The following is a 12,485-nucleotide window of genomic DNA, read 5'->3' as shown; positions in this document are numbered from 1 at the left end:
ATGGGTGAGCGCTACATGTGTATCAGATGATGGGGGATGTAGGCGGAGCCTCCGTACTGCTCTCTCCTCTTACCCGGTGATGTGAGGGGCGGGGCATTCTCCATCACCACGTCCTTGTAGAGATCCCGGTGTCCTTCTAGATACTCCCACTCCTCCATGGAGAAATAGACAGAGACATCCTGACACCTTATAGGAACCTGACACACACAATGATACAGTCACCACCCAGACACACCCCTCGTCTGTCCCGGAATCACAAACTCCAACACTAATCGCTGGCTGTGGGGGGGGGGGTTACTGGGTGTAAATATAAAATAATATCTTCTTACCTCCTCTGCTCCCAGTTCCAGCAATCTCTCCTCTCTACTTCCTCCCACCTCATCTCTTGCCAGAACTTCCTGTTTATACTCCTACATCACTTCCTTTTCCTACTTTACATCACTTCCTGTTTGTGCGTTCAAAGCCAGAACGCCGCCGTGTGTTGAATATAAATACTGCGGTCTATCGTACGTTTCACTATTATTGATTACAGACATTCATACGGCTCCTTACACATCGTACATTCACATCAGTCCCCTCCCCCAAGGAGCTGACACTCTAATGTCTCATCTTACATACATAAACATACTACGGAGAACGCAGGAGTCAATTATCTGACCAGAATGTGTTTGGAGTGTGGGAGGAATCTGGATGAGCACGGGGACAACTTGCAAACTCCATGCAGATGGTGTCCTAGTTGGGATTTAAACGAAGAAGCCCAGAGTATATATATATACACACTATATTGCCAAAAGTATTGGGCCCCTCCCCCTCCAAATCATTGGATTCAGGTGTTCCCTGACATTTCCCGGCTACTAAATATTCCGCCGCGGTCGCCTGTTACTGGGATTATAACAAAGTGGAAGCAACCGGGAACAACAGCAACTCAGCCAGGATGCGGTCGGCCACGTCACATGACAGAGCGGGGTCAGCGCATGCTGAAGCGCGCAGAAGTCGCCAACTCTCGCTCCGAGTGATGCGCCGATGACGTAGTTCCGGTGCGACACCCGTACACGAGACTCGCCGCAACGTAACGCTATGGGAGAAGCCTGACCGCAGATGCGCCCGCGCTCCACTCTGCTAAACCGAAAAACGGAGATATTAAGCCGGCTACAAGCCGATCATAGGCGCTGACTACTGGTCCATGGATCCTTAGCTCCCGCTCTTCTTTATATGACCCCTCTGCAGTTTGCAGGCCACGGACTCCCTTCCAGCCCTCCTTAGCCTAAAAACCGCTGAATTGTTGGAGCAGGATGGGACGGAACAGCGGGATATAGGGGTATACCTACGAATGCTTCCAAACAAAGGAGGACATGGAGGGGTACATTACCAGATTGGAAAACACATACCGTGTTTCCCCCGAAAGTAAGACCTAGCGCTATCTTCAGGGATTTCTGTAATATAAGACCTACCCCGAAAATAAGACCTAGTTCGGGGGGTCGGTCTTATATTACAGACATCCCTGAAGATAGCGCTAGATCATACTTCCGGGGTAGCTGCACCGTATAATTACTTTTTACATGTCACGGCCGCAGCTCCCTCCCCCCCGCCCGACAGCACGCCCACCTTTCTGGCTCCATGGACGGCATTGGAGCAGAGAGCGGCCGCAGCTCCCTCCCGCCCCCCGCCAGACACGCCTCCCCGCACGCCCACCTGTCTGGCTCCCTTGACGGCAATAGTGCTGAGAGCGGCCGCAGCTCCCTCAATCCCGCCCGCCAGGCACCCCTCCCCGCACGCCCACCTGTCTTGCTCCCTTAACGGCAATAGTGCTGAGAGCGGCCGCAGCTCCTTCCCGCACAGCCACCCGCACGCATGAGCGCAGATCGGACAGCTGCAGCCAGGTACACATAAGACATCCCCCGAAAATAAGACCTAGCGTCTTTTTTCGTGGAAAAAAAAATATAAGACACCGTCTTATTTTCAGGGGGAAACTCGGTATAAGGAAGAGATGCGGACACTAAAAATTGACATGACAAAACTAGGAACCCGGGTAAATGAACTGGAGGAGGATATGGAAATAGGTTGATCCAGGATCGATATGCATCAGAAGATCATTAACAAACCGACAAATATGATCCAAGAAGTGACATATAAAATAGACGATATTGAAAACAGGAGCAAATGCGACACTATAAGGATCCGGGGTATACCAGAGTCAATACAGCCCCATGTCCTATTCTCCACAGTTAAAGCCATACTGAACGATATACTAGGGAAAGCACCTGACTCCGAATTGGCGATTGATACTGTATACTAGACATGCGCGATTCGTTTCGTTCCCAATCGAAATCCGGACGAATTTTCGGACATTCGGACGTATCCGAATTCCGAATTACAGACATAACGAATGCAAACGAATCCGACTTTCCATTTCCGAAATTCGGTAGCGTTAGTACGAACGTTCGTTTCGTTTTCTGTTCTTATTCGTTTCGTTCGTTGGAGCAAAGTGACATTAGAGAAGGAGAAAAATATTTTTTTCCCCTCAAATGTCACTTTTGCTACGAACGAAACGAATAAGAACAGAAAACGAAACGAACGTTCGTACTAACGCTACCGAATTTCGTCCGATTCCGAATCCGAATTGATTTTCACACCCGAATCCTGAAAAACAAAATAACACAAATCCGAATTTAAAACAAAACGAAACTAAACAAATTTTTTGGCAGTGCACATGTCTACTGTATACTAGACATGTGCGATTCGTTTCGTTCCCAATCGAAATCCGGACGAAATTTCGGAAATTCGGATGTATCCGAATTCCGAATATAACGAATGCAAACGAATCCGAATTTCCGTTTCTGAAATTCGTTAGCGATAGTTCGTTCGGACGTTCGTTTCGTGTTCGTTTCTTATTCGTTGGAGCAAAGTGACACCAGAGGAGAAAAACATTTCCCCCTCAAATGGCTGCAAAAGAATGAACGAAACGAATAAGAAACGAAACGAACGTTCGAACGAACTACCGCTAACGAATTTCGTCCGAATCCGAATCCGAATCGACTTTCACACACGAATCCCGAAAAACGAAATAACACAAATCCGAATTTAAAACGAAACGAAACGACTTTTTTGGGCAGTGCGCATGCCTACTGTATACAGAGTTCCCGGGTTTGTCAGAAAAGAATGTATAAGACCTAGGGACGTGATTTGCCGTATACACGACTTCACAGAAAAAGAAGCCATATTCATAGCAATGAGATCCAGGAAATCAATAACCTGCGATGGATATAGCGTGACAGTTTTCCCGGACCTTTCAAGACGAACCCTGATGCTCAGAAGAGCATTGCGGCCCCTACTAGAGAAGTTACAGGAAAGATCCATTGAATACAGATTGGGGGGGGGGTTCCCTTTCAACTAATAGCTTACAGAGATGGGAAAACATCAACATTTGTAACTATGAGGTGAGTGAAAAGCCCCTCCCCCCCCCTCATAGTTCTCCTTTAAGGTGGGTATAGGTAAACACATTTTAGAGTAAATAGTCGGTTTAGTATAAGGGGTGTGTCATTTTTTTTGGAGAAAAAAAACTAAGTAAAGATAAAAGGTAATACACCACTAATAGAGGGAGGGGGAAGGGTAGAATAGGACCCACAATAATATTTGGACTTTATGAATTATAGACTCGTAACACGGAATAGTGCACAAAGATTAAATAGATCAGAATGAATGAGGAAGGGGAAAGAGATGGAACGGGTAATGTTTGTTATTGAAAGAAAGGTTAGAGACATTTGTAATTTAGAATGTGTTTTATTTATGCTTTGAAATAACAAACAGATGTTTATACGTTTTATGAAATCGGTGTAATCGTGTGGATATGAATCAATAATAACAAAAAAATTAATTAAACCAAAAAATCAACCTGAAAGGAGCATCACCTGTGTGAATTATCTGGCGTGCAGCAGGGCTTCCTTTGTGAGTAAAACTTTTCCCACACTCTTAACATAATTACGGATGCTCTGTGTTATTTGTTTGCAAGATGTCTTGCTTTTGGCCTTTTTCCGTGAAACTTTTCCCACACTCTGACCAGGGGGCCGCTCACTTGTGTGACTTGGGGTTTAAGGAGATTTCCTTTCACAATAAAACATTTGCTGCACTTGGTACAAGGACTTCACCTGCGTGACTCCTGTGGTGTACAAGAAGAGCGTTTTTTTGTGCAAAACATTTCCCGCACGCTGAACAGCAAAAAGGCCGCTCACCTGTGTGAGTTCTCTGGTGTGCAGCAAGGTTTCCTTTCTGAATGAAAGTTTTTCCACACTGTGAACATGAATAAGGACGCTCACCTGTGTGTATTCTCTGGTGTTTAACAAGTATTGCTTTATGAGTGAAAGATTTCCCGCACTCTGAACATGAAAAAGGACGCACACCAGTGTGACTTCTCTGGTGTACAACGAGAGTGGATTTCTGTGCAAAACATTTCCCACACTCTGAACAGCAAAAAGGTCGCTCACCTGTGTGAATTCTCTGATGTTTGAGAAGGTTTCCTTTTGCAGAAAAACATTTCCCACACTCTGAACAAGGGAAAGGACCATCGCCTGTGTGTATAGTCTGATGTTTAATCAATGCTCCTTTTTCAATGAAAGATTTCCCACACACGGAACATGAAAAAGGACGCTCACCTGTATGAATTCTCTGGTGTGACAAAAGAAATGTTTTAACAGCAAAACTTTTCCCACACTCTGAACATGAATAGGGACGCTCCCCAGTGTGACTTCTCAGGTGTACACGAAGATTGGATTTACTTGCAAAACATTTCCCGCAGTCTGAACAGCAAAATGGCCGCTCACCTGTGTGACTTCTCTGGTGTTTAACAAGGTTTTTGTTTTCAGTGAAAGATTTCCCACATACGGAACATGAAAAAGGACGCTCACCCGTGTGAATTCTCTGGTGTTGAAGAAGGTGTCCTCCCTGAGTGAAACTTTTCCCACACACTGAACAAGAATAAGGACGCTCACCAGTGTGAATTCTCTTGTGTTTAGACAGTGCTCCATTATCAGTGAAACATTTCCCACACACTGAACATGAATAGGGACGTTCACCAGTGTGAATTTTCTGGTGTCTAAGAAGTTTTCTTTTGTCAGCGAAGGATTTCCCGCACTCTGAACATGAGAATGGATTCTCACCTCTGTGATCTCCTTCATGGGCTGAGGAAGATTCCTTGGGATTAGATGGATCTCTTGCAGTGTGAGTTATAAAATGGAGATGTCTCTCCGAGGTATTCCTGACATCACATCCATCTGCTGGAGAGAAATCATTACACACGTCAGTAATCAGAGTCATGTATGTTGGTCTAGAAGTCATCACAGAGCTCTGGCATGGAATTGGGTCCAATTGTAACCCCAAAATATGAAAACCAACCAGATAAAGGAGACAAAACCCCCAAAACACCTCTGACCCCCTGGAGACCATTGTACTGTTCATTCATGACCGCTATGGGGGGATGGAGATGGACCTTCATATGGTGTACAGTATCTCCCCCTCATTTGTTGGTCACATGATGTTATATTGGGGAATGGAGATGGACCTTCATATGGTGTACAGTATCTCCTCCTCATTTGTTGGTCACATGACGTTATATTGAGGAATGGAGATGGACCTTCATATGGTGTGCAGTATCTTCTCCTCATTTGTTGAGAATATAATTTCACCATACATTCACTGGATGAATTGGAGGATGGTGGTTGCCTCTTGCTAAAGCCCTTAGGGCTAGGCTGGGTGTGCAAAGCCCAAGAACAATGTGTGCTGTGGAAGGTGCATTGCACATGGACATCCCCCAATGAACCTTGATTTCTCAGTCCAAGGTTTATAGAGAATTTTGCCTTCCTCAGGATCATCCGGTTTAAGATGTTTGTTTTGGTTGAACTCGATGGACATGTCTTATATCCAATCTCACTTATTATGTGTCTTTCACTCTTTTGAGGATGAGAAGTTCATTGTATTGAAGAATGTTGAAGGAATGAGATTGATGAAGATCTCAGAACCATCATTCCTCCATGACAATGGACCCAACATGTGTATGTAGAACATTTGATGAGAGTTTATTTGCTGTAAATGACCCCCAACCATCCTAACACTAATCAGGAGATGACGACCCCTTCATCCTACAATAGGGGAGATGACTTCTTCTGGTGAATCTTCTTCCCAACTTTGATGGTCCACCATTTATAATTCAGTCTCATCTTATCTGATGATGTGAAGATCTGATAATTCTCCAACATGATCCCTTAAACGTCACACCTTCTACTCAGAAGTGACATAGAACTGTGACCTGTTCCCTCCATAGTGTCTGTTACTTACTTGTGTTGCTCGGTAGAGAAATGTCATCCTGATCACTTTTCATCATCATCCCGACCTCCTCCGTGGACGGCCGGTCACCCCCCACATACGTCTCCACTTCTTCCTCTTTAATCTCAACTTTTATGATAATTGGTTCTTCACCCTAAAATAATAGAAAACATCTCATAAAGCTGAACTCCGGGGAGATAGAAAAGACACAAAGGAACGCAGCTCTGCTATTAATTAAATGTGCTTTATATATGCTATCAACGTAAATACCTGACCGTGACCTGGGTACCTCTTGTATAGTTTAGAGTCACTTCTCTTTCTATACACCGAGTCCCACCTACCTGATCATGGTGGGGTACGGTGAGATCTTCCTGTGTGGAATCCCGGAAATACAGAGGACGGGGACATCTCTCTGGTGTGTTTGTGCCATGGAATGGTTCCATCATGTCTTTGTGCCCATCTGAAAACTCCTCCATCTCACCAACTTCATCCTCCTCCTCTTTTATCTCTTCTTCATCATCATCATCATCACAATCACTCTGTACATGGAGGACAATGAGATCAGATGTAACTACATAGCTAATGAAGAGGTCAAGATGGAAGTATCGGCTATTATTGTTTTTTTACTTAACCTCATGAGGGACGGTGAGATCTTCCTGTGTGGGATCCCGGGAATACAGAGGACGGGGACATCTCTCTGGTGGGTTCCTCTTACTGGATCCATCTGTAGGAAACACACACACTGACTGAATACATTGTTTCTATGTGTGTATGAGATGATGGGGGATGTAGGCGGAGCCTCCGTACTGCTCTCTCCTCTTACCCGGTGATGTGAGGGGCGGCTCATTCTCCATCACCACGTCCTTGTAGAGATCCCGGTGTCCTTCTAAATCCTCTTCCACAGAGACATCCTGACACCTTATAGGAACCTGACACACACAATGATACAGTCACCACCCAGACACATCCCTCGTCTGTTCCTGGATCATGTCCCAGAATCCCCGGCACCGCTCACCTCTCCCGTCATCAGCTCCATCATCTTCTTGATGACTTCTAGAACCTTCTTGGCCTTGTTCCTCTCGGGTTTCATGGAGTGAGGTGAAGGCACTGTGATGGTTAAACGGTCACCAGACTTCACCGGAGGAAAACTCTGTTTTGAAAGAGCAAAAGTAATGTCATGTGACATCCCAGAATCCTCCTCACATTTTTGGTCAGGTCTGTATTTTGTTAAGAGATAAAAGTGATGTCATGTGACCTCCCCAGAGTGTTCCTCACCTCTCCGGTCAGCAGGTAAATAATCTCCAAGGTGAGGGCCAATATCTTCTCAGTCATATCACTCGGGTCCTTGTCCATCCTCGTTGATGTGATCATGTGATCCATAGAAGACTCTGATTTCACTGCAGTGCTTAAAATAAATAAAAACCACCAGAAAAAAACTTAGAGACACTGTCACCATCATAGAATAATGCTCAGAAAGAGCTCAAGATTGTAGAATTCTTTAAAAAAAAACGTTTTTGCTCTGAATAAATTATTTTCTATTTACTCGCAATGTATCTACTAGAACCTTGGTTCTCAACTGGTGGGTCATGAATGGACAGTTGGATAAATGGCTCTATATCTAGGATGTATCCGGTCTATAAATGGCGCCTCAGGATGGACAGTTGGATAAATGGCTCTATATCTAGGATGTATCCGGTCTATAAATGGCGCCTCAGGATGGACAGTTGGATAAATGGCTCTATATCTAGGATGTATCCGGTCTATAAATGGCGCCTCAGGATGGACAGTTGGATAAATGGCTCTATATCTAGGATGTATCCGGTCTATAAATGGCGCCTCAGGATGGACAGTTGGATAAATGGCTCTATATCTAGGATGTATCCGGTCTATAAATGGCGCCTCAGGATGGACAGTTGGATAAATGGCTCTATATCTAGGATGTATCCGGTCTATAAATGGCGCCTCAGGATGGACAGTTGGATAAATGGCTCTATATCTAGGATGTATCCGGTCTATAAATGGCGCCTCAGGATGGACAGTTGGATAAATGGCTCTATATCTAGGATGTATCCGGTCTATAAATGGCGCCTCAGGATGGACAGTTGGATAAATGGCTCTATATCTAGGATGTATCCGGTCTATAAATGGCGCCTCAGGATGGACAGTTGGATAAATGGCTCTATATCTAGGATGTATCCGGTCTATAAATGGCGCCTCAGGATGGACAGTTGGATAAATGGCTCTATATCTAGGATGTATCCGGTCTATAAATGGCGCCTCAGGATGGACAGTTGGATAAATGGCTCTATATCTAGGATGTATCCGGTCTATAAATGGCGCCTCAGGATGGACAGTTGGATAAATGGCTCTATATCTAGGATGTATCCGGTCTATAAATGGCGCCTCAGGATGGACAGTTGGATAAATGGCTCTATATCTAGGATGTATCCGGTCTATAAATGGCGCCTCAGGATGGACAGTTGGATAAATGGCTCTATATCTAGGATGTATCCGGTCTATAAATGGCGCCTCAGGATGGACAGTTGGATAAATGGCTCTATATCTAGGATGTATCCGGTCTATAAATGGCGCCTCAGGATGGACAGTTGGATAAATGGCTCTATATCTAGGATGTATCCGGTCTATAAATGGCGCCTCAGGATGGACAGTTGGATAAATGGCTCTATATCTAGGATGTATCCGGTCTATAAATGGCGCCTCAGGATGGACAGTTGGATAAATGGCTCTATATCTAGGATGTATCCGGTCTATAAATGGCGCCTCAGGATGGACAGTTGGATAAATGGCTCTATATTTAGGATGTATCTATCGTCTATATATGTGCTGCAGCATCGGATGGAGGTGAAAGGCATCATAGTGAATATGGGGGGACCAAATAAAACTTGATGGGGGGGGGGGGGGTTACCGGGTGTAAATATAAAATAATATCTTCTTACCTCCTCTGCTGCCAGTTCCAGCAATGTCTCCTCTCTTTTTTCTCCTGAATCACCTCTCACCCGGAATTTCCTGTTTTATACTTCTACATCACTTCCTGTCTGTATCATACATCACTTCCTGTCTGTGCGATCCATGTGAGATCACCGCCGTGTGTTGAATATAAATACTGCGGTCTATCGTATATGTTTCGCTATTAGTGATTACAGACATTCATACGGCTCCTGACACACTGTACGTGGACATCACTCCCCGCCCGCCCGCCCAAGGAGCTTACAATCTAATGTCCCATCTCACATACATAAACACACATACTACGGATAGCTTAGGAGTCAATTATCCGACCAGCGTGTCTTTGGAGTGTGAGAGGAAACCACACAAGCAATGGGGGGGGAGAACATGAATACTCCATGGAGATGGTGTCCTGGTTGGGATTCACGCTGAGGAACCCAGTGTATGGTGAGGCCCGGGCTGATGATATGGTGGACGGTGTTTTCTCAGAATCTCAATAAGTCCTCTTCTGGGTCTTGGACCTCTGAGGCTTTGTAGAACCTCCATGGGCACCCAGACCGGTCTGCAGCTACACAGCCCCATACACAACAACCTGCGATGCTCTGTGTGTTCAGGCACCTTTCTATCAGAACCAGAATTAACGTTTTGAGCTCCAGTACTTCTTTTATTGGATCGGACTACAAGTGTCAGCCTTGGTTCCCCTTGGCCTTGGCCGTCCATGACCCTTAGGTGCTGCCCCTAGCAACAAGGTAACCATGAGGGCCAGCCACTACCTGCAAAAGCTGACCCCAAGTGAGTATGTAGAGGCTTTACTTACTACGTCTGAGAGGACAGTGGTAACAGATGGGTGTCCCCAAGACCAGTGGGCTGGCCCCAACGCTCCTTTTCTCCTCAAAAGCTTTCTTTGATCTGCCACCCGGTGGTGCTAAAAGCTACAAACAACTGAAGGCAGGAATCCATGCCCCACCTGGGGGTGACGATGGCCATTCGGGCGCAAAGAGTACACCATTTGAGGTTTCATCCAGACCAGCCTCCCAGGTCCCAAACGCATGATCTGGTACAGCTGGTCAAGACATTACTTCAGACAGAGGACCCCAATGGTGGATTGGGCCAATACCTGGGGTCCCTACCAGGTGACCTTCAGAGTTGAGTCATGGAGCCCCAACTCCCAGATCAACATGTGGAGATGGTGGAAAGATACATGGTCGTAGAGGATCTACTGGAGCCGGCCAATCACCTGGGACCCATTTCGCCATAGGCAGCAAAGCCAACCACAACTCCTCTGAAATGTTCCAATAAGCCCTGGAACCAGCGTCCAAGAGTCATCTTCCTCATCTCCCCAGAAGTCTGCCCCTGTCCGGAGGTTGGGAGATATACAGTGCTGGTGGTGTTGCTCCTGGGTCCACACCCGGCACAGTGTCTGCTTCGGGAGGAGCCCAAGGAAGGTGGGACCATTCGGAGATTATCCTTCCGTGACCAGAAGGCTGGTACTACCCACCTTCATCTTGCTGAAGGGCAGTTTGAGTCTGATGTTTGGGTGAATCGCCTTCCTGTGGAGGCCTTGCTGGACTGAACATGGTCACACCTGGGCACACCCGGGTGATAGGGAAAATAGGCCCGGTGAGTAAGACTCCATGGGTTGTATGTATCCATGGTGAAACCATGGAATACACACTAGTCCCAGGGCCAACTTCCACTGCCTGTGGCTCTGCTACACAAGAGGTGGGGATTGTAAAAAAATCTAGTACATGACATTATAGTGGGACGGGACTGCCCATTACTTTTTGATCTATGGGAGCATGTAAGAGATACTTGGACAGCCTACAGATTTTTTGGGGTAAGAGATACTTCCGTCCCTAATCTTACAGGAACCTTCCTGAACTGCCACCAGAAGCTACTGATGTTGATGCTTTGGATGATGATGTGCCAGGTCTGGGCCAAGTGGACCTCTGGGTAGAGACTTGCCCATTACAGGTAATGCTTGGGGAAGATAAAGAGGAAACTGCCTCTACTCTGCCGGATTTGGGTGTCTCTCAGGGAGCTTTTGGTGTGGCCCAGATGCAGGACCCCACTTTGTCTCAGGCAAGAGAACAGGTTGTGGTGGTAAATGGGGTTCCCCGGGTGCGTACGAGCAGTGGCCTTATCTAGGAGTGAATAGTGACCTATTTTATTGAGTCGTCAAGGTGTGGCAAGACGTCAAACAGTTGTCGGTGCCTCGATCCTACAGGAGTAAGTTTCTTGACCTGGCCCATAGTGACATTTTAGTGGGACACCTCGGAACAGAGAAAAAAGATTTGCGTATCACTAATCGATTTTACTGACCAGGACTAACGACTGAGGTAAGGAGATGCTGTACTTCTTGTCCCACCTGCCAGCTAACTGCTCCGGTGAAGCCCTTTGGTACCCCTAACCATTATTGAGGTTCCTTTGAACAGATGGCTATAATAGGTCCAATGGTAAGGTGGGCTTTAGGTCACTCCTACATATTGGTAATCATCAATGATGCCGCTTGATTCTCTAAAGTGATTCCCTTGAATATAATTTCACCCAAAGTGATTGCCCGGGAGCTGTTCCACCTCTTTTAGAGGAACGGTTTTCCCAAGGAAATACTAACAGACCAAGCCACTCCATTCATGTGGGGAGTTATTATTATTATACGGGATTTATATGGCGCCAACAGTCTGCGCAGCGCTTTACAATATAAGGAAGACATTACAGTCACAATACAATTCAAGACAAGATGGTAAGGAGGGCCCTGCCCCTGAGGGCTTACAATCTAAAAGGGAGGGGGAAGTAATACATGAGGAGGGGGCTGTGTGGGGATGAATTGTTTCAGAACGTGATGGTTCAGTGGTTAGGTTGAGGTGGGATCGGTTTCCCTGAAGAGATGAGTCTTAAGGGATCGCCTAAAGGCAGTCAGAGTGGGAGATAGATGGATAGGTTGGTATAGAGAGTTCCAGAGGATGAAAGAGACTCTAGAGAGGTCCTGGAGGCGAGTATGGGAGGAGTTGACGAGGGAGCTGGAAAGCAGGAGGTCTTGTGAAGAGCGGAGGGGACGGTTAGGGTGATACTTTGAGATCAGGTTTGAGATATAGCCGGGGGCTGAGTTGTGGACGGCTTTGTAAGTGGTTGTTAATATTTTGAATTCTATCCTTTGGGCTATTGGAAGCCAGTGTAGGGATTGGCAGAGTGGGGTGGGGGAT

General features: G+C 46.1%; 2 protein-coding genes across 2 annotated transcripts in view; both read right to left on the bottom strand.

Annotated features, from left to right (window-relative positions):
- Nucleotides 1–1,619, bottom strand: part of LOC108797992 (zinc finger protein 585B-like) — an 11,614-nt gene extending 9,995 nt beyond the window's left edge. Inside the window, exons 1-2 of the mRNA XM_018569685.1 lie at nucleotides 1,606–1,619; nucleotides 1,002–1,119 (exon numbers count right to left, since the gene is read on the bottom strand). Of these exons, the coding sequence (XP_018425187.1) occupies nucleotides 1,002–1,119; nucleotides 1,606–1,619 (132 nt within the window). The remainder of the gene's footprint in view (nucleotides 1–1,001; nucleotides 1,120–1,605) is intronic.
- Nucleotides 1,620–4,104: 2,485 nt separating this feature from the next.
- LOC108797991 (gastrula zinc finger protein XlCGF57.1-like) overlaps nucleotides 4,105–12,485 on the bottom strand; it is a 23,480-nt gene continuing 15,099 nt past the window's right edge. The window contains exon 3 of the mRNA XM_018569684.1: nucleotides 4,105–5,153. Coding sequence (XP_018425186.1) covers nucleotides 4,105–5,153 — 1,049 coding nt within the window. The remainder of the gene's footprint in view (nucleotides 5,154–12,485) is intronic.

The sequence above is a fragment of the Nanorana parkeri genome, unplaced genomic scaffold (genome assembly GCF_000935625.1).
Source record: "Nanorana parkeri isolate BGI_ZX_2015 unplaced genomic scaffold, ASM93562v1 scaffold1380, whole genome shotgun sequence".
Lineage (NCBI taxonomy): Eukaryota > Metazoa > Chordata > Amphibia > Anura > Dicroglossidae > Nanorana > Nanorana parkeri.
The sequence above is the reverse complement of the archived record's forward strand: the minus strand, read 5'-3'. Positions and strand labels throughout refer to the sequence as shown.